Source organism: Athene noctua, chromosome 12 (genome assembly GCF_965140245.1).
Source record: "Athene noctua chromosome 12, bAthNoc1.hap1.1, whole genome shotgun sequence".
Taxonomy (NCBI): Eukaryota; Metazoa; Chordata; class Aves; order Strigiformes; family Strigidae; genus Athene; species Athene noctua.
In genome coordinates this window covers 22,107,754-22,129,901 of record NC_134048.1, presented here as the reverse complement: position 1 = coordinate 22,129,901, position 22,148 = coordinate 22,107,754, and the positions used below count along the sequence as shown (strand labels likewise).

Here is a 22,148-nt window from a genome sequence, read left to right as displayed (position 1 = left end):
ACTCCGCAGATGAGCAGCTGGCAGCAGCAGCGGGCACTGCTGATCTGATCTAAATTTGAAATGGTGACTGCCTCCACTTGCAGAATTCCACTGAGCATCTGCTCCTCTCTTTGCTGTATTATTCTAGTGACTGTTCAACATGGTGCTTATTTGTAGTTTAAACAGATATCACTAACTTGAGAGAAGAATAACATGCAGTAAACGATTCCCTTGGTTTTGTAGGTACAGGCTCCCCACAGAAGTCATTAAGCTTGTCTGAGGAAGTAAGTAGTAAGAAACAAACAGATGACACTATGTCCATGGCATCTTCTTTGCACTCCAGCCCACCTGCTTCTCCTCAGGGCTCTCCACGCAAAGGTACGTGTCCTGCGTGAACGTTTGGAGCGTGTGTGTCAGCATCTGTCTCGAACTCATGCCTGTGTTGTGCTAAAACCAGGCTGGGCAGTGGCACGAACGTTTGTTGATAATGACATGGAAAAGAAGTAGTAGTTTAGAGCAGTCATGCCAAGTGTAGAATCATGTCTTTCTGTGAGTAGACATAGTTTTTCGATGTATTTATATGTTTTGGCCTTAGAAGTCACCTGCTATTTAAAAAGGGGAAGAATTGTCTTAAAAATTGCTCAAGTGCTTCTGACAGAATTCCCAATAGATCTCGTGTGCTAAGGCCTGGCAGTGTCAGTTCAGATTTAAGTGGCCTCCGACGTGAATGGGATTCACAGACCTGGGGAGTTGTTGAAGACGACAGTCTTGCACAGAAACTGTGACTGTTGAGACATCTTAACGTTTTTGCTTAAGGTAGCTGGAATATCGGGTGATGAGATGGAATTGGAGATAAACTGCTGTCACAGTTCTCCAGAACAGATGGTTTTGATAGCTGCAACAGTAGTGCATCCATCTAAATCCTCAAGTTGCTATTCATATTTTTGTTCTTGTGCACAGGGCTTTGTATACACCCCTGTCTATCATGATGCCCTGAGAATCCCTTTATTTTTGATGTCTTCGTCTTAAAAGACCTGCATCACTTCATCATTAGTCAACCTTGGATGGGAATTCATTTGAAATCTCTTACCAGCACTCTGTAGTCAGCCAGTGTGGTCAGTGCTGAACGGTGTAAGGCTTTTCTCCCTCCCTTCTGTGCTGCTCTTGACTCACTGACAGCCCAAAGCCACTGGATTAGCATGGCATGGCATGGCGACTTTCTGCATCTTCTCACCCTTTTCAGTGGGAGATCGTGCTGGTCCATCCACTTCTGCCTTCACAAGATACTGTTTCCTTTAGGAGAATGCCACTTATTGTACTGAAACACAGCATATGTGTAAGAAGCTTAATTACTTGGGTTGCCAAACTTAGCTCCACTGAGATTTTTTGAGCATCGCTTATAAACATGTTATTTTTGTTAACTTTCATCTGGTTCTTTGAAAATAATATGATGTTTCCTTGGGATTATTTCATTAATTCAACTTGCTTTCAGCATATTTTTAGCACTGATCTCATTTGATTGAGGTGATCCGTACCCTGTTGTATGTGCAGTGCTAACAGCTCATTGAACTAAAATTAGGTGCTTCACGGAGAGCGGAAAGGCATCGTTTTAGGCATGAACACATTCCACTTAATCTTAGATGTCATTTTCTTTTGAGCTGTACCCAAGCGATATGTAAATAGGGTTGAAGAAGAAAGGTTTTAAAATCAGGATGTTATTTTTGCTGTTATTTATCCCGTCACTTATCAGGATCTGCCTCTGTGTTCTTTATTGTAGTTGGTAACATCCAAAGGTCGGATAACTGCAGTCAGATGAACCTCTCCGGCTCTTCCTCATCACTTGCCAGTGAAACCAGCAACAAGAACAGTGGACAGCGCAGCTATGGAATAGGTGGGGCTTATTTACAAAAGAAAATTTGGATGATTGTCAACGCGAGAGACAGTTCTGGCATAAGTGAAAAGGGAGAAGGAGAGGATGAGAGTGAAAAGGCAGAAGCTGAGCGTGAGCGCAGGAGAACGAAGGGACCCCTGTTTAAAAGACTTAGGGAAAGAAGCTTCTCCAGGGAAAGAACAGCTTTTACTGCAAAAAGGAAAGCAGAGCACATTGAAGCCTCAGAAGGGAGTGAAAACCAAAAGGAGAAAGACAGTGATACTCTGAGTACAGCAAGTATCTATAGCAACAGCAATCTGTGGACATCTTACTGCCTATGCGTGAAGTCTAGAAGGAGGAGGAAGACTATATGATGTATTTTTAGAAGAAAGACTATGAAGTCCACTTTGTGTCAGATATACTGATATTATCAAAGTTATTCTAGCAGTATTCATTTACATGTTTAAGCTGTTTAATGTGCTTCCCTTCCAGATATTTGGGTCAGTTATTTATAGCTTATCAGCCTTACAGTGCAGTGAAGACAATAACGTGAAGTTTAGAAAATCAAGGAACAGGTACAGTGACAGTTCTGTTACTTAGTGTTTCGCAAATGCCGATGAAACAGTAAGTTCTGCCACACTCTTAATTAGACTCTAGACAGTCCCTCGTGCTGTAAATCGAGCGCTCACTTCAAGCGTTGGCGCACAGTTGCAGCGTTCACATCTTCCCCCGACCTTGTCAGCCCAGCCAAGACTTGTGTTTAGTCTGTTGATATACGTGTGCTGTTATTTAATTACTTTAATCTCTTTAATGAAGAGGAGTCCATTTTTTCTCCAGATCTTTAAGGTTCTTGAAGAGTGTCTTAAAATTAAGGTGTGCTGTGAGAATGTTTGTCGCCGCAGTACGGTTGTGTTAATTTTAAGGAATTCATTAGGGTAAAAAATATGAGGCATTAATTATTGTCAAAGGAAAGGAAACTGAAATTTAATCTTAAAAATACTGGTCCTAAATAATTTTTTTTTTTCATTCCTAAGGTTCATTTTTTTCGTTTGATAATACTGATATTTAATGCTCATATTTGCTCTTAAAATCTTAGGGCAATAACCAAGCTTAAGCTGTGAAATCTCTCCAGTTCTGAGCTGTATGCTCAGTGGCATGTGTACCAGTAGCTCCAGATGCCATGTTGTATGACCTCTGAATTTTTATGGACTTAAGGTCATCGGTCTTCTGTATTACATTGTGTGTATCACTGGCATGGCTTTCACACTGCCTGGTCATTTCACATTTTCACCTAACTGATGTAAATATATGGCAGTCCAGCTCAAAGGCACATGGAGGTAGAAATGAAGTGAGAAATGGGGTGATTGACAGGACTTCGAGAAAAAATGCTTATCTGAGGGCTGTGTCAACAGTGTATTAGAATATGGTCTCCTGTAAAGAAAGACCGTGGTTTGATTCGTTTACAGATGCTCGTTTACCTATACGTGAAGTAGTTGATGATCCGGTATTTTCAAATAAAGGTTCTCATTTTGTAATTTGATGCACATAACGTAAGGCATATCATAGACTGTTTTCTCCTGGTGAAGGCAGGGATATATTTCCTGATGTGCAATGGATTTGCTATAGAGAAACTCACTGAGAACTTAAAGAAAAAAAAATATTTATATTTAACAAAAAAAGCCAGAACACCACCACAGTCATTAATCCAAGACTTTTGCCTTCATAAAGGGAAACAAACCACAGTTGTGGGCCAGAGAGTTATTGGAGGCAAAATGTTTTTGTTTTTTTTTTTATTATTATTATTTCAAAAAAACTCAAAACCAATTTAACAGACACCTCCTGATTTTGTTGCCTGACAGCACGAGAGGATTAACTTTGATCTGCCCATAAGATGGTGCATGGTCTTATCTAAAGAAATGAATACTCCAGAGAGCTGGAAATCTGAACATCCTAAATTTGCTGCTGCAGCTGAAGGCACATAAGTCTGTGGGGCCTGATGGGATTCATCCCAGGGCACTGAAAGAGCCAGCTGATGTTATTGCTAGACCTCTCTTAGTTATTTATCAATGATCTTGGGACTCTGGAGAAGGTCCCAGTCAACTGGAAGCTAGCAAATGTTATTCCTGATTTCAAGGAAGGCAAGAAAGAAGATCCTGGTAATGCTAAGCCTGTTGGTCTCACTTCAGTGCCAGCTAAAGTGATGGAGAAGATTATTCGGGAAGTTACAACGTGGTCATGAGCCAAAGCCAACATGGGTTCATGAAAGGAGGATCATGCCTTACTAATTTAATATCCTTTCAAGATAGGATTACCTGCCTGGAAGGCGAAGGCAAGGCATCAGATATAGGAGTTTGGAATTTTAGCAAAGGTTTTGCTACTGCCTCTCACAGTATCCTTCTGGAAAAAATGTCCAGCGTGTACCCAGTACTGTGGGCAAGCAGTTAGTTGGCTTGAAGGGTCAGTCCCCAGGAGCTGTAGGGCACCGTCTGGCTGGCAACCAGTCACTAGCATTGCTCCCCAGGACTCAGTTTCAGGGCCAGTGCTCTTCAGTGTGTTTTTATTGATGTCCTGGACACAGGGAGTGGAGTGCACGTGAGTAAGTTTGTCAACAATGCTAAATTAGGAGGAACTGTTGATTCCTTCCAGGGTAGAGAGGCCTTACAGAGACATCTTGATAGATGAGAGCATTGAGCAGTCACCAACGCTACGAAATATAATGAATAAATGCCAGATTCTGCACCCGGGTCAGTGTAATTCTGGATGTGCAGTGAACCAGTCAAAAGGAGAGGTTGTCTTGCTATATTCAGTGTCGATGCGGCCTCACCTCGGGTGCTGTGTGCACTTTGGGGCTCCACAATAGAAGGAGGATATAAAATTATTGGCATGTGTTCAGATGAGGGCAACAGAGGTGGTGAGAGGACTAGAGACCACGACTTAGGAGTGACTGAGGTCACTTGTTCTGCTCAGGTTAGAGCAGAGGAGACTGAAGGATGCCTTTGTGGCTGTCTGCACCTTCCTCGCAAGGTGGAGTGGAGAGGGAGGTGCTGGTCTCTTCCCTCTGATGTCTGGTGGTAGGATGCCTGGGAGTGGCTTAAAGCTGGAAGTTCAGTTTGGATATTAGGGAAAAAGTTCTTCGCTGAGGGGCTGGCCAAGCACTGGAACAAGCTCCCCAGGGAAGTGGTCATGGCCCCAAGCCTTTTGGTGTTCAAGAAACATTCAGACAATGCTCTTGGGTGCATGGTTCACTTCTAGGTTGCCCTGTGTGGAGGGAGACTGGTCACTAAACCTCAAGGACCTCGGTGTGGTTTCCCTCAGGCCAGCCCAGATGCGCTTTGCCCAGTTCATTTCATTGCACTTCAGTTCTTTCCCCGCTTCTCTGAGGTCATCAAAATCAATTACTTAGTTAAGCTGTCCGTAGTAAGGGTTTTTTCTGGTGCAGTGTGGGGACAGGTGCCCCATCTGGAATCGCTTCAGCTGTACCAGCAGCAGTGTCTACAGGACGTACATAGCCAGAGCCCGTGGAAGTCCTCGGTCTGGCAGCTCTTTTATGTTCACTCCAGGTACTAGGAAGAGGAGGTGTTGGATAGATGGGGCTCTATACATTTTTTGTGTTTGAAAGAAGTTATTTGAGGGTAAGGGTACGCCAAGCAGAAGAATGCATTACATATTTTGCTTTGAAACTGGTGAGTTCTTCAGCTCTTTCCCTTCTGCAGGAACAACGCTGGCGTCTGGTCCAGCTCTGGCCAAAATTGTATTTCCCGCTTTTGCTTCCCGCTCTGTTAGTTCTGGAACAGATTATAAACCTGAAATGGACCATATGGCTAGTCCCCAAGTGCTAATAGCTGGCTTTTACCTTAGTCAGCACCTCCTCGTCCACTGCCAAAATCTTTTTTTTGAGTCTCACTCAACAGTAGGGCAGCGGGACAGTGGGAAATGCACTGCATCTGTTCTAGAGGACTCAGCGCTTGCAGAGTTGCAAAGATCCGATCTATTCACCCACTCTTCATGCTGTTGATTTGTTTAGGTAGGTTTAACCTGGTCCGGAGAGTAGTGGAGATGCAGGTAGGTTATTGATGTCACCAGATTTGCATTAATAAATTGCAGTGCTAGATGCTGACAGTACCCTAAAAACTTCAGTGGGCTGACCTGGATGTAAGCAGGGTTTGATTATTTTTTTCTGGTAACTATCCTTGCTGAAATGTGTGTCAATACTTTGGTGTTGTACCTAGTAAACTTGACTTGTTCTTTGACCAAGATGTTCTCCTCTCCTCTAGGCTATGCCCTCATACCTTCCACTAAATCCGATAACTTCTCAGACTCCAGTCACAGTGAGATTTCATCCCGGTCCAGCATCGTGAGCAACTGCTCCGTGGACTCGATGTCGGCAGCGCTGCAGGACGAGAGGAGTTTGTCCCAGTCCCTCATTGTGGTGGATTCGGGGGGAGCAGAGAGAAAAGAGCATCCTCAGCCGCTGGCTGATTACGGCCAGCCCTGCCCAGGGTAAGACGCAGCCGGTTTTGGTTGGGCTTGGTGTCCTGGTGTTAGAAGGGGCAACAAGGCTTTGGCGAGGGCACAGTTAGGCACTGAACTGTGGTTATGAAGCTCTTGCTAGAAGCTGGAGTACTGCCTGCTCCGTATGGGATGAGCATGTTTTCCCAAAAAGCTGACAGTATTGCTGGGGTGTACAACAGCTTGTTCCCATCGTGGGGGTTCAGACGGACACCTCTAGCAGGAGACTGCAAATGTGTTAAAAGCTGGGGTGATACTTAACAAATGAGTGTAATAGTGAGAGACAGCGGGACAGGAGCAGGATAGTGTCAGTTCTCTCTGAGTCAGCAGTGCCAGTCACTTCACTTTGTCTAATGAAGTTTTTAAGGACTTCCATTATTATTTGTTGCTTAGGCAGACTGGAAACTTTCTGCCACTGTCTCCCTCAGAGTTTCCACGCACGAGTTCTTACTGCTTCAGTGCAGTGAGAACTTGTCCTGAGATGCCGCTTTGAACTGGAAATTTTTGGTTTTGTCTTACTAGATGTTAAGCCTTGATCCATAGGATTTAAGGATTTCTTAGGAATAGTGTGTTCTGTTCTCAGATGTTAGGGATTCAAGGCAACGGAGTTGCTCCTTACTAATTTTTATGGCTCTAAAGCAATGTGAGGTCTTTATGACTGACCTCTAAAGAGCTGTATGTTGTTGTGTATAATCGATTATCATACACCAGTATTCCGCGGTGTTCTCTCCCCTGTAAAAAAGCTCATCAGTGTATGCTTTGCCGAAGCAATGCAGCTCTTACGAAATGAGTGATTCAGTTGATTTCGTTGGGCTCAAATGGGAATTTAAAGATGTGCTTCCTTAGCGAAAATACTTCCCTTTTTTAAAGAGAGTTTTGTCAGAGCAGGAGCAGTGTCCTGAGCGACGTGGCTGGGAGAGGCCACGTTCAGCGGTGGCACCGAGGATGCTGCTGCTCTCCAACTCCCTCTTCTCTTTGCCAATTAAAAGCAGATTGTGGTTGTTCCTTTATGCCTTAGTTTCAGTGAGTTTTGGAGGGTAGAAAGCCGTTTTTATGCTAGTACTTACAGAAAAGCAAGGAGAAAGAAGTTGTTTTGCACATATCTGGGATTTCCTAACGTGGCATTAAACTTCTGAGGGATAGTGTTGAATTTCAGTGTTGTGCTGCCCGTGCATTTGTTACCGTAACCAGAAATAGTTCAGAGCCTTGAATAATGTCTAGTAATTGTAACGTCATTTATTCTAAATTAATGCAAATCTGGCTTTATTTTCTTTCCCCTTAATTACGCATTAACAGTGATTAGAGCTTTTAGCAGCCATTTCTTTAAACAAGAAATTTTGTACTTCAGTTTTCAGAATCTGTCGCTTCAGATTGTTTCCACAAACGTAATTTATGCCAAGCATCTCCAAATGTTACTGAAATACAACTACCTCCGCTCTGTCTAAACGACTTTATGTTACTGCTGGTGAAGGGGTTGGGTTTTAGTCTAAATATTTTGTTTGGGTTTAGTTTATAAATGCAAAGAGAAAGGTGGTAGTAGTGTGAAACTAAGAGGTAATTTTCTGCCAGGCACTGTCTTGCTGGAGTTGATAGAGGAAAGATTCCGTGGACCAGATTTTTATAGATCTGGGGTCGAGCCTGTAAATGCCTGTTGCAGACGTGTTACTCCCTTGGGGATAACTTCCCTGCTGCCGTGTGCAGTAAGGAGTCAGGAATAACGGGGTCTCTTGACAGTGCTCCCGTGAGCCTTGACCTTGCTGCCTACCTGTTTTAAACCCAGAGTTCAGTTGTCTTTAAAACCAGATAATTGTCTCCAAGTATGTCACTCTTTATTTTAAAAGCTTATGAGGTGTTGTTTTCTTTTCTGATCTCTGTTGTTTTCAAATGTAGCTGGTCAATCACTAGGCCTGCTCTCATCAGAGGGATGGCTTTCACATCCTCCATGAGCAGCGAGGAGATCTCCCATGAACATATCATGGTAGAGGCAGCAGATAGCGGCCGGGGAAGCTGGACTTCATGCTCAAGTAGTTCTCATGACAACTTCCAGAATATCCCAAACCAGAAGAGCTGGGATCTCCTCAATTCTTACCGTCACACCCAGCTGGACGGACCGATAGCTGAAGTTGATCCCACAAACTGTTACTCTGAGGAGGCTTATTTGTATTCTGAAGCCTTTTCCAAAACCAACAGGCAGTCGAAAGCCAGCGTGGAGCTCGATCAGTCTCGGCAGAGCTGGGCCTCCTCCAGCTCGCTGTCAGACACCTACGAAACAAACTATGGGACAATTAAGCGGAGGGGGCTGGAGAACTCTACAGCAGAGCAGACGGAGGTTTTGGACTCTAAAGCAGGCGCTGATACAACTTACAAAACTGTTACTTCGAGTACAGAAAAAGGCCTGATAGGTAAGCCAAGCCAACAGCTTATGGAAGCTTCTACATCTGTTTCTCATTTTGATATTAAGTTGTTAAGAAATGACATCAGCAGGTCTGGGGCCTGGATGGCATGTTAAATTCAGCTTTCCATGTGGTTTTAATCAGAACACTACGCAGACAGTGTGTTTTCAAGCCACCTTCTTTTGCATTAGAAAAATTAAAGTAATAAACCAGTGCGCTTCCCAGTCGCTTTACGGGTCTCCAGGAGAACTGTCTTCATGAAAATGTCAAGCAGTTCCTCTCTGTAGTACTACCCCTTATTTTTTTGGATGATTTTGGAAACACTCATCACTGTAGACGTTCCTCTGGCAAGGAGCAAGAAGCATGGCTTCTTGAAGTGCATGTAATACAGACTTTCCATGAGCCTGAGAGGGAAGAACATGACTGCTGAGTGGTACAGAGCTCTCCCGGCTCTCTGGAGCTGGGGCACCTTTCATCCACAGGGCTTTAGTCTCTGGAAGCTCAAGGGCAATGCAGATTCCCTTTCTGTCTTTGCTATGTTAAACTGCCATTGATTTGGTTATACAGCTGCAGTTTGGCTGCATATGAAAGGTGAAAAACATATAAAATGTCTTGTCAGAGATGCTTAGCTCTACTGAGCAAGACGTTCTTCCCCTGTCCTAATGAGTTTAGCAGCCAAAACTAAAGGAACTGGATTAGGAACAAGATAAAACACGGAGTGCAAAGCTTTCTAGGCTGTAAGTCAAGGGTGCAGCTGAAATGCAATTTAATTACTGACTAGATTGCTGGAGGGGGTTTTGTTATCAAAGGTAATTGCCTGAATAAACATGGCATGTAGGGTGGAGGTCTTGGATCGCGTTCCTCCTCCTTGGCTTTGTAGGAGAAAGGCAGCATGGGGGGGAGCCTTGCAGGAACCGTGCTCACAGCTCACTCCTGTGCCTGGGCTCTGCCCCTGTAGCCTTTCAAAGCTGCTCATGAGCCTCTGAGCTGTTCTAGGAGATGGCGTGTTAGCTATTCTTTGCTCACAGCTCTCCCCCTTCTTTTTAATTCTTTTATATTCTTCTTAAGCTATATGGTGCTTCATTAAGTTGCCTCCTTTGTACAGTCATAGCACAGAGGTAAGAAACACTCAGCACCGTGCTTCGGTAGAGCACACATATGTCTACTTAAGCAAAGATCTGACACAGGTGGATATAATTTCTGGTTTGCAAATGCAAATCTGTTAGCTGTTCACCATCATACAATATGCCAAAGATGCTGTCACTTTATTTCACCTTTTGCTTCTTCTCTACAAACGGCTTGTTGCCAGGCTCTGTAATGACTGCATGAGTTCAGAATATTGTAAACAAGAATCTTCAGTTCGTTTGCTTAATGAGCGCTGGTGATGAATAGGGCCCCCCCCCCCAAAAAAAAAAAAAAAAAAAAAAATTGGCACAAGCTTTCTTGCCTGAAATTTTTCAAATGGAGCTGGAAGGGCCCTGCCCACGTACTGACGGCAGAATGTGGTCTTGGCAGAATCCATAAACACGATGGCTTCGTGACTTCACGCACATCTCTGCCCTCTGCAGCGTGGAGGGGTTCTTGTGCAGGCTGTGCTGCGCCAGCGGGGAGGTGCGGAACGGCCACGGGCCCGTGCTCTGTGTCCGAGGGAAAGGCTCTGTCCTGGCTTTTACCTACAGTAGGCATCAAAATTTACACTGCTGCCTTTTAGTTAACGTTTCCCTTAACTGCTGTGTGGAATTTCACCCTATTTTCTTTACAAAGCAAATATTTGAGTAAATTATGACAAATTATGGATGCTTAATGCTGTGGGCATCAAATGCTCTTAGAATGTTTGATTTTGATAGCATTTGTAAAATATTATGAATTGGAACTTTACAGAAGAGCACGTTATTCCTACTTGCGTTATTATAGTAGGCTAGATACTAGCTCTAGGAAGCCTGAAGGTTTCTCCTTTAGAGGAGAATATACCCACCCTTGTCAGTCCTCCTGCAAAACCATTGACGACCGAAGGTAGGGGGTTTGCTCGGACGACCCAGCTCATCCCCATCCCTTCGGGACGAAGAAATCCTCCTTCGCTTCCCCTGCTGTCTCATAGGGGCCCACTGAAATGCTGGCTCCAGAAAAATGATTCCCATAAATCAGCAGTACAAATCTCTGCCTGTACCTAAACCTCAGACTGTGTGAATTTGGTTTTGTTTATTTTCCTGTAAGCCCAAGTATGAACTGAGGCCATTGGGTATGAACCAGCTCTTGTTCCTGGTACCAGCACCCAGAATTGCACAAGTCCACAACACAGTAAGAAATGCTTCTTTCTTTTCACCCTTTCGTGTTCTCATAAGACCAGAAAATATTACAGTTGCTGAAATAAACTGTAATCAGCATGCACTGTTTAAAATGAAAAACTGTTTAACAAGAAGAATGCAAATTCACTCAACTAAAAGATTTATTTTTTTTTAAATTATCCTAGCTTTGAAACTCTCCTGTTGCAACATGCACATGGCAAAAGCCCAATTTAACATGCACATGAGCCCCAGACCTGGGAGGTGGGTGGGAGGGGAGGGAACTTATAAAAAAGTTAAGCTTTGGTTTTGGTTTAAGAGCCTGTGTGACCTGAACTGCTGGTGAATGGGGAAGGAAACCACGGACATGATAAGCCACTGTTTACTGTTAGAAAATGCAAAATGCAGGCTCTGTATACGGTTTGCCTCATAGGAGCAGCTTCATGTGATATTGGGGGTTTTTTGTTCCTTCCTATAGCATAGCTGATGGGATGGTTTAATGTCTGATGACACCTGAATTGATCCAGGGGTGTTTTATTACAATGAATTTCTGCTAAGCCACTGATGGGTGAGGAGGTGGATGTTGCTGAAGTCAACCAACACTTCTTGCTATCGGTCTCTAGCACGCTGTGCAAAGTAACTTTGGGGCTAGTTGCCTTAATTCCTCGTGTTTCCATTTTCCAGGCTGTGAGGGGGGGGCAGGCTCGGCGGCAGCGCTGCCCTGCGGGCCCGTGGTCCCTCCCGGGCGCACCGCGGGGGTAGCGAGCCCAACGGCCTGGGCCTGGAGAAGGTTCCAGTCCCGTTGCTGCTCGATTGGCCTCTCGCCTAACGAGTTTATGGGTTCTGTTGCTACTCTGACTTCTTAAAATAAGTAGAAAACATAAATGAAAGCGTAAATATCTGCTGCTGTCGTTATAACCAGTGTTTCTGCATTTGCGTTTTGTTATCAGTTTCTGTTTTGCCATTGTAACATTTCATGATTTTTTAACGTTTTGTTTCCTTTGTTTTCTTCTTTAACATTTCCATTGCTTATTTCTTGTGCCAGTGTACTGTGTCACCTCACCTAAGAAGGACGATAGGTATAGGGAGCCACCGCCCACCCCTCCGGGATATATGGGGATTTCTTTAGCGGACATAAAGGAAGGATCGCCCCACCACCCACACCTAAAACCTCCAGACTATAGTGTGGCAGTGCAGAGGTCAAAGATGCTGCACAGTGACCTCTCTAGACTTTCATCAGCTCCTCTCGGTAGTGAACCGGTGGCCTGTATTTCATCGAAGATGCCTCAGTGGCATAGTCGGCAGCCGTCCAACCCCAAACTAGCAGATATGACTGACGCAGATAGTGAAGAGGATGGTATGTGCAACACCTGACTCGGTAGATGTTAAGTGAACTGCTGTGTGAATCTGGTCTGTGCAGTGTGTACTTCACAACAATGTTCTGGGCTTTCTCTTGGTCATTCTCGGAGATTAAAACTTGATTAATCTCTAAATGTGCAAGTATGTTTGTGTGGTTGTATAGACATGCATATGTGTATGCATGTATATACACGTTTAAAAAAGAAAAAAAGAATGCCTTCCCTTTAGAAAAAGCATGTTGACATCAAACAAACTCTAAATTATATATAAATAAATATATATATAAATACGCATATGAGATCTCCCAAAGCACAACTGAGACACTTAAGAGCATGTAGATACTATTTTTCTTTAAAATCTGTCCCCTCTCAGTGGTGATGATGACTTTAAGGGACACTGTCAGGCTATAAATTACATGCGGAAAAACTCAGGCCCCTCTGGGTCGATTCACTGATGTCCCACTGGTTGAGGATGGTGTCAGGAGGATGAGCTAACCCGAGTATTTTGAGTGTGGATTCGGTGGGTGGTTGTACAACTCAACTCGTTTCCCATTTGCGTTCTCATGTGCTGGCATTAAGGTGCCTTATTCCTCAACGGGGATTTCTGGAGATCTGAGTTTAAAAATGTTGAACAAAATAACAGTGAATTTCCTTTCTTCTGAAAGGTGCATTTGATAAAACCTGGCTTCTCAGCCCAGCTTGGCCTGACGGTGTCCCTTCCAGTTAAATATTTCATAATCTTGTTTGAAGCAACAGCCAGTGCTGCCGAGCACAGCACGTATCGGGTGACCAAAATGCAAGAGATTTTTCTGAAAAAGACTGCTCTTACAGTGTGTCAAAACTAACGCCAAGTTAGGGGTAATTCTACTTAATTGTTTATCTGCTGATTTGCTTTTAATACCTACGCACTGATGTGATCTCTGTACCTTTGCTAGTGAACTCATTTTTTTTTTTTTATTAGAATGTTGTGGTCGTTTCCTTCAATTTCAGTCTGGCTTAAAATGAGTGTGGATTTAGATTAAAACAATTTCTGATGCAAAATGATCCTATCTTGGCCCTTTAAAATATGTAAACAGTATTTAACATATATATTAGGACTGCAATTCAAACTTATGGTAAAACATAAAGTTGCCCATAATTCAGTTACGATATGAAATGTTTTTGATGTAAAAATAAGGAAGTAATTGCTTCAAACATTTCAATCCAAATTTTTCTAAACTAAATTTAACCGTGCACTTTTAGATACACCTATTTTACTATTTTTAAAGCGCTTGGTTCATTTTATTTGGGATACAATGCACACTGCATGAGGGAAAGTAGTTTAGTGGCTTTTCTCCCAAATCTGTAGCTCTTGGGATGTTGGGAGCTGCATGCGCATAATTTTTTGGAGGATCTGGGATTTTCTGTTTGGCAAGACATCTTTATTGTATGACTAATGCCTCAGACTACTTGAGGATTTGATAAAGGGTGGTACTGAATTTGTTGTGGTCCGTGATTAAGACCGTGCAAACACCACGATGAAGCGTAGTGAAGCCTTCACAGAACATCTGTGACCAAGAAACTGGGTACTGTGCTGTACCCTCTGCCTCCGAGGCTGGCGACCGATGGAATAATTTACTTTTTTTTTTTTTTTTCTTGTTTTGCAGAGGACGAACAAGTATCAGCAGTCTAACCATCGGGCTATTTCTGTAAACCACAACACAAGGGATGTGGGGAGAAGGACCACACGATTCTGTTAGCGAACGCTAACGACTTGCTGCTGCTAACCTCCGCCGCTGCGTTTGCCTCTGTCACGGACGAGATGGAACGGGTTGGATCACGTCTCTCTCTACCTTTCCTCAGCCTACCGCCGCCTCAGAAAGCTGTTTCTGCCTGAGAAATAGCAAACCATTTTCAAGGAGCGTACTGACTACCTGGATGCCGACGTTGGTATCCGGAGACGGACCAGGCTTCGTGCCTTTGGGAGGACCAGTTGTCACCACCACTTGAAATTTGGAAGCATTCTTGTGTATGATACCATATAATCCTGCGGTAGTTTTCCATCGTCGTTGTTTTCTACATGACCATTATAAGTCTAAGAGTGTTATTTTATGAACTTTAAAAAAAATTATATCAAAATGTCAGCAAAAGCAAAGGACGTTGCTGAAGTATCTAAAAATAATTTATTAATTTAATTTCTTTTTTTTTTTTTTAAATGGGAATTTCCTTTATTTGTGTTGGCAGTGCTCTGGTTGGCTGATATAAATGTTTAGTCAATGTGATAGTAAATTAGTTACGCATAAAACTGTCGTGCTCTCAAACAACAAAAAAAAAACCTAGAAACGGGACATTATCAGGTGCAGAAATACGTAGATTTTAGCGTGGTTTTAGATGAAATACAGATAGAGCACAAAGCCCGGCAGAGCAGCGTGCTGCCTGCCGCTCCCCTCCTACACGGACACAGCAAAAACCCTCCGCCCTTGAAGTATTTTTGGAATTTTTTTTAGCTGTCAGCCAACTAAGGCAATAGTTGGTGCTCTCCTCCCCTGTTCAGTGATGGTTTGAAGTGTGGAAGCCAGAGTTCACAGGGAGCTCTTGGCGGAGTTTGAAGCTTTCCCAAAAGAGCTTTCGCCAAGTTTTGCCCTGCAGAGTTCAGCATGCAAAACGTGTTGCTAGAAACCAAAACTAAACCGTGTGTTGTGGGTTTTAAGATCATCCCACACCTTCTGGCCTTTTACCAGACTTGCACAGGATTTAGGTGCAAAGGTTATCTTTTTTAAAAAAAAAAAAAAAATTATAAATCACCTTCATTTCACAGTAAACTTTGTGAAACGGAATATTAAATGACATAATGCTTGTGTAAGAGTATAATGCATTTTATGACGGCTTAAAAAACCCTGTTGTGTGCATCTGGAAAATACAGATGATTTCAAAATGCTTTGTTTTAAATCTTAGGTAAAAATCCTGGTGGTGTTGATGTCAGTGACAGTTTTGACTTGCAGCCAGCCAGTATTAACACGTGATCCTCTAGTTTGACTACGGTCAAATAAATGACTTCTTTTGATTTTGCTTAGCCAGCCAGAGCGCAGAGGGGTAAAACTGGAAATACCTGCAGTTTCTTTCTTTCTTTCTTCTAGCACATGATGCCCCATTCTAGTGTTAAAATTGGACATGAATGTGTGAATATGTATTTAAACATTTAATTGTAAATCTTTGTTGTGATGTTTACAGCCTAAGCTAGAAAGAAGATGTTTGTCATTTTTACAGTGCCTCAAAAATGATTTCTATATCCATAGTTGTGAAAAGCTTTAAGGTTTGGGTTGGGTTTGGTTTTTTTTTTTCCTGTATGTGTGCAGGGGGTGCAAGGTGAATGCAACATTTTCTGCAAATGACACAAGTACCAAAAACAACCCAGCGCCTTTGATGTGCTTTCCCCATAGCAGCTTGGGACTGATGCTCCCGGGTGAAGGTGTCTGACCCGGCCTGTGGCTGCGTTTGGAGCGGTGCCAGGTCCAGTATTTCCATGCGGCTGGAACTTCCCCAACTTGGTTGGGATTTAGAAGATGTAAACAAACAGCGATGCTGAGGAAGGGCCGCCCAATTCCTAACTGAATGGTTGGCTGTCTGGATTTTTGGCACAGGTATCTGAGGAGCAAATGATTTTTAAAAAAAAAAATAAATAAATATTAAAACCCAGTTGAGATACATCATAATAAATGCATTTAGCTTTTTCGAGGCCTTAATGAATATAATGAACCTGCACAGACCTTAATGAATAAAGATTAATGTAAGTGTCAAAGCAATGCAGGGCAGAGCGATTATTTTCAGCACATGTAACGTTGATAATATAGCTGTTAAATTGATATTTTTGTGGGATATAAATCCAAACCCTAGCAGTCCCACTGTCAGCTCTAGTTGCTTGTTAACTTCTGCATGGAGTGTGCAATAGGCTTCGTGTTTCGTCAGAAAACCATCTGTGTTGTGCCAGGAAAACCGACTCATGCGGATCCCGTGACCTCGGGTGTTGAGCTGTAGTTTGTTCCAGCCTGTTGAACAAAAGTATAAGGGCTGAGGGGTTGTGACTAAAGTGACTCCCCTTTTTCCCCAAAAGCCCGATAGTGCTGACTTGGAGGGTGCAGTGAAGCTCTGCAGAGCGGGGTTGGGGCCTCCTCTGGCAGCCAAGAAAGAGCAGTTGAATAAATGATCCACTGAAACGTGGTGTTTGCACATCAACAGCATCCGTCTGTTCTGCGAGGCTTTCCAGGCCACTGAAAAGTTTTTAAAGTGAGTGAAAGTCTTGCTAATCCTATTTTCCTACTATCCAATTCAGCTGGTGTAAATAAATCACGCGTAAACTATGGACAGATGAGCTATTACTTCTGCTTCTCCCGCCTCGCACAGTGTGGCTTGCCTCTGCTGGTCCTTGCTGGGATTTTTGTTTGTTTGTTTGTTTTAAATCAACCGATCACATTGATCGGGGCCGGTAGCCAAATGTAGTGTGTCTGGTATGGATTTGAAGAGACATTATCCCTTTTTTCAGTGATTCGAGTGGAAGTAAGACGGTGGTTAGTGCCTGTTGTGCATCGCTTCACTGGAGCGCTGTCTTCTGGATCACAGATTCCTGCCTTGGTACCTCCACCGGGTCCTTCTGACTCGGGCTCTGGGTTTGATGAACAGTTAAAATGCTTCATGTCACGTTCTTCCACTGCCACGCCTGGGTTTGCTCGCTTTCTGCCGTTTGTTTGCTCTTGACTCGGGGGGGAGAAGGTGCGTTTCGCCTCTTTGTGATTTAACCATACGCTATTTCATTATGCTTTATAAAACTTCAGCTTCCAAGTAGTTCCTGAAAAAGCAGTGCGGGTTTGTAAACTTTTAATCGGCCTCTCCGGTTGCAGAAAGGGGAAAATGAGATCACTGAGCCTCTGAGGACTGGTTCCATCTCCCAGACACACCGGACAAAGGGAAGGCAGATATTTGCAGTACGTGTTTTTTGCCGTGTGGACGTGCAGGAACGGGTGGGTGTTTGCTGACAACGGGCAGCGTGCTGCTTCCCAGGCTCTTTTATTTTGCCTTTGCTCAAGTAAGGAGGTTCACAGAGGTGAGTGATGCTTCCCTGGGAGATGGTCAGACCCGCTGAGCTGCCTGCACCCTGCCTGCACCTGCCAGAGGCAGAGGGTGTCCCCGTTCCCCGAGGGCTGAACCCGTGGGTGATGCCACTTGCAGAAGGAGCCTCCGTGGCGTCACTGGTGTTGCAAAACCTCTTTCATCATCTCCCAGGTCATTTCTTTGCAAGCAACAGTGGAAATACAAACCTGTCATTTTAAGTTTTTATACAACATTAGAATTAGGATTTTTTTTTTAAAAGGATAAACTTACCACTGCCTTCACAAAAACAGGAGAAAAAAGGGATCCTCTCTCTTTAGAAAAGCTTTACACATTATATTTTAGAACGCTTGTATAGAGGGTAATCTACCTTGAATTCCCCACCCAGCTTTTGCTTATGTTGTGCTTTTTATTGTTTTATCTTTATTTTTGATATACCTGGAATGCAGTTTAGCTTGGTATTAATTAAATTCTGAATATGTGAGCATATTGGCAAAACTGCACAGATGTAATGATATTCCAATAGCAATTGTACTGCACAAGTCAGTGATTGTAAAGTATTCTGTAACAAGCAATGTTTGTCTCCTATTTTTTGATACCTCTTACACTTATGTCTTTTAGAAAGACAGTGCCTCTGTATGCTTTTTGTATTTTTACCGAGTGATTGTAAATATTTGTTATATTTTTGGTTAAGAGAATGTTTAAAAGTACTGTTTATTATCCAATCTATTAATATGTTGGAATCAATAAACAATCTACATACATGAACTGTTTTCAGCAGATCTTTCCTGGCAGCCATCGGGCAGGAGCCACGTTGGTGCGGGGTGGGGAGAGCCTGGCAGGGATGTTGCTGACCCTGGGCTGGGTGAGGAACAGTCACTGGGTGATTTTTTTTTTTGTCCTCACAGTGAATGAAGGCCCCTCTGGCTTCGGGTTTGTCCCCCCGCCCAGCTCCACTTGCACCGGGGTGGGAGCAGCTGGTTGAGCATCACACGTTGGTGTGTGCCTGTGCCCTCGCCATAGCGCTTGGTGCTTCGTGCCGTGGCCCCTCAGCATCCTCCCTGCGTGTCCCCCACCCCCAGACCGACCAAGTCCCCGTTCCCGGCCGCCGTGTCCCCTCCCGTCTGTCCCCTCCCGTCTGTCTGCAGCTCCACTGAGCTCAGGAGCCCTCACGGGGATGTGACATGGGGATCATCTCGGGGACACTGACGGCCACACCACCTGCAGGGAGGCCCCGCTCCCAGGGACAGGGACTCGCATCTTTTTTCCCCCCTTTTCCCCACATCCCGGCTGTTTCCCCACTGAACCCAGAAAGAGCAGAGCGAGGCGAAGCCGGACACAGAAATGCCATCGGGCTGCAACCTGCGCCTTGCAGACTGCTACACCTTGCACGACACGGAGCAAGCTGTGTGCAGCGAGCAAGAGCGGAACCACAGAAATGAAAATACCCTTTTTTTTTTTTTTTTTCCCCCTCATTTTTGCAGCACCTGTGGTCCCTGGCAGCCCCTGGTGTGATGCTGCAGGTGAGATGGACAAGGGGAGCAGGAGCTGTGCTGGGACCCCCTGCTCTGGCTGTCAGGGCCAGCTTGTAACCTCATAGTCCCTCTGTTTACTGATCATCTGAAAGGTAAACTCCATGGGAGCTTTATGGATAAACATATAGATTTATTTTTTTTTTTTTTTTAGGGAGCGTGGCATTTCTGTAAGGCGTACACACTGACAAGCAAACTCTTTTGCTTCCCCAGCCCAAATAACATTTTTTTCTCCCCCTGCGCAGCCCCTTTCCCTGCCTTGTGCGCGGGGGGATGCAGCTGCCCAGATCAGATGAGCCCTGAGCTTCATCTCAGTCACCATCTTCTTCCCCCCTGGTGGGGCTTTTCAGTTTCCTTCTCGGAGATCTTCGATTTTAGGCAGTTTCTGGGAGACTGTTAGGGCTTTAAAATCTATTTTAAACTTCTGAATATGACCGTTCTTAAAATAGGAAAATTAAAAAGCTGCCACAAGAGGACAGCATTGCCTGTGTTTTTACCAGCACCTTGGCATAATCGGCTGCGCAGGGGCTGTGCTGGTGCAGGTTGGTCCCTGCGATGCTCACCCAGCACCCCGGGGTGACAGCGGGGACATTTCTGGGTTTTTTCCCCTCTCTGGCTGCCCCCAGCCCCTCGACGGGGGATCGCCGCTCTCAAAGCCACGAGGTGCGGGAGGACGCGGGGTCTCAGCACGTCACTTCGCATTTAGGACTTTGCAGAGCTGTCCAGTGCGTGTTCCACATTTCCTTCTCACTTGGCTGGATCTTCTGGTTTCATCCATAATATTTATCCCACGCCCTTTTCTCTACTTGACTCTGTCTGTCTCCAGGCCCCTGTGCAAGGCGGGAGGTTGTGAAGCTTTTTCTGTACAGCAGAAACATCAGCAGAGGGGTAGGACGAGCTGTGAAGGCAGCAGGTAGCACTCGGGTTTTGCTGGGAAGCGTAGTGTCGTTACGGCCGTACTGCAGAGAGCAATTTGTTTTGTAAAATCAAATTAAGAAGAAGCAGTTTCATTAGCGAGGATTCCTGCTTCATGAGTTATTTTTATTTCAGGTTTTTGTCGTTTTGTTTTGGTTTTCTTTTTTTTCTTTCCACTTTTAGTGGCTTTAAAAGCCATTTGGCACAGGTCAATTTGTTGCTGTTTATCTGAAATGACTTTAACCAGGTGGAAGCGGGCACCCTCACCCCTGATGCGTTTTCAGCCTTTTCCCAGGTCTGACGCTGTCCTGCTTGCACCTTGGAGGGAGGATTTACAAAACCTGGGCTGTGGGCAGAGCGTGGCCAACCCCTTATTGCAACAGGTTTCAGTCCAAAAACCCCTGTTGGACGTGCTGGGCTCAGCACGAGGGAAGCCAGACCTGGCGTTGGGGGTGGCTGCGAGCGACCACCCGTCCGAACGGAGCGTCAGCCCCCGGCTGCCCCGAGCAGCTCTCGGGATCCGCGGGCTGGGCTCTGCAGCCCTGACCTTCGCCCTGAGCTGCTGGGGAGATCTCCTTCCCCTGCCACGGCCTGGGAACCCAGCACACAACACACAACGTGCTGCACTCTCCCCATCCGCTCCTTCCCACTCCCAAGCCTTTGGATCAGACCTGTGGTTGTCAGTGCGGTGGGTAGCTCCTCGCACTGAGCCAGGAGGGGATGAGAGCAGCCCCAGGGAGAAGGACTTGGGGGTGCTGGTGGGTGGAAAAGTGCCTGTGAGCCAGCGCTGACAGCCCAGAAAGGCCCCGTGTGCTGGGCTGCACCCAGAGCAGGGTGGGCACAGGGCCAGGGGGGGATTCTCCCCCTCTGCTCCGCTCTGTGAGACCCCCCTGCAGGGCTGGGTCCAGCTCTGGGGCACCAACAGCAGAAGGACACGGACCTGCTGGAGCGGGGCCAGAGGAGGCCACGGAGATGCTCGAGCACCCCTGTGAGGACAGGCTGGGAGAGTTGGGGGGTTCAGCTGGAGGAGAGAAGGCTCCGGGGAGACCTTAGAGCAGCCCCCCAGGGCTGAAAGGGGCTGCGGGAAAGGGGGGAGGGACTCGTCATCGGGAGTGTGGGGATAGGATGAGGGGTCATGGTTTTAAAATGACAGAGTGGAGATTCAGATCAGATTTAAGGCAGAAATTCTCCCCTGTGAGGGGGGTGAGGCCCTGGCACAGGCTGCCCAGAGCAGCTGTGGCTGTCCCCTCCCTGGAAGGGTTCAAGGCCAGGTTGGACGGGGCTTTGGGCAACCTGGGCTGGTGGAAGGTGGCCCTGCCCGGGGCAGGGGGTGGCACTGGGTGATCTTTAAGTTTCCTTTCCAACCCAAACTGTCCTGTGATTCTGTGATTAACAGAGCTTCATATTCAGTGTGCTCGAGCTCTCCAGGTCACCTGAAATAGCAGTCAGTGCATCAAATAGCTGCCGACCTAAACTTGAGTTTCAATCACGGAGGGCATTCAACCAATGCATTTTCTAATTTTCCGCTGGAAAGCAAGTATCAACCAGATTTTATTGGGAAGAATTAGTAACTGCTTGCTCAACTGCAGTAATGCCGTGTATTATGGCCTCAAAGAAAAGTCAAGAATTGTCCCTCCAAAGTAAATATGAAGAGAGAGATTAATCCTCTCCTGGAGCACAAAAGGCTGCTGATCTAGCAGATGCTGCCTGCTAGAAAACTCCTTTCTGTTTGCCTCAAGGGAGAAGCGAGGAGCCTGGCTGGAGCGGGGCTGGCAGCCCGAGCTGTGCCCCCACGCGGGGGGGTCGTGGCAGGCAGGGTCACTCAGATGCCTTCAGCTATTCGTCACTTATTAAAAGGGTAAAATGTGCCAGAGAGCCCATCTTTGAGCACCAGGAGTGCTGAAACCTGCCTCTGCACTGCTCCTTCCTCTTGTGGTTTGTCCCAGAATTTGCAGTATTTTTAACTTTCCTGAAGATCCAGGTCCTGGAGGCACGTGATGATATGAACCGATGACATTTTTTGGGGGTGTGTAAAGCAGGTCTTGTTGCTATGAAGAAAACCTTGAAAATGCAAACTATAAAAAGCATTCTTAAAAAAAAAAAAAAAAAAAAAAGTAGGAAGGACCCATATTTATTTAGCCTCCCCCCTGGCTCTCGCTGCTTCTGGGCTGCTGACTCCCAGTTCTGGCTTCCCACAGCCCTGTTGACCTAAAAGCGTGATGGTTTTC

General features: G+C 45.3%; 1 protein-coding gene across 5 annotated transcripts in view; it reads left to right on the top strand.

Annotated features, from left to right (window-relative positions):
- The window catches only part of RAPGEF6 (Rap guanine nucleotide exchange factor 6), a 132,902-nt gene extending 114,661 nt beyond the window's left edge, over positions 1–18,241 (top strand). For 4 of the 5 annotated variants that reach the window (XM_074915671.1, XM_074915672.1, XM_074915670.1 and 1 more), the window contains 6 exons: positions 223–357; positions 1,757–1,870; positions 6,124–6,349; positions 8,249–8,760; positions 12,079–12,390; positions 14,038–18,241. In XM_074915671.1, the coding sequence (XP_074771772.1) occupies positions 223–357; positions 1,757–1,870; positions 6,124–6,349; positions 8,249–8,760; positions 12,079–12,390; positions 14,038–14,063 (1,325 nt within the window). In that variant the 3' untranslated portion in view covers positions 14,064–18,241. The remainder of the gene's footprint in view (positions 1–222; positions 358–1,756; positions 1,871–6,123; positions 6,350–8,248; positions 8,761–12,078; positions 12,391–14,037) is intronic. The other variant, XM_074915673.1, reaches the window with a different exon arrangement.
- The last annotated feature ends 3,907 nt before the right edge of the window (positions 18,242–22,148 follow it).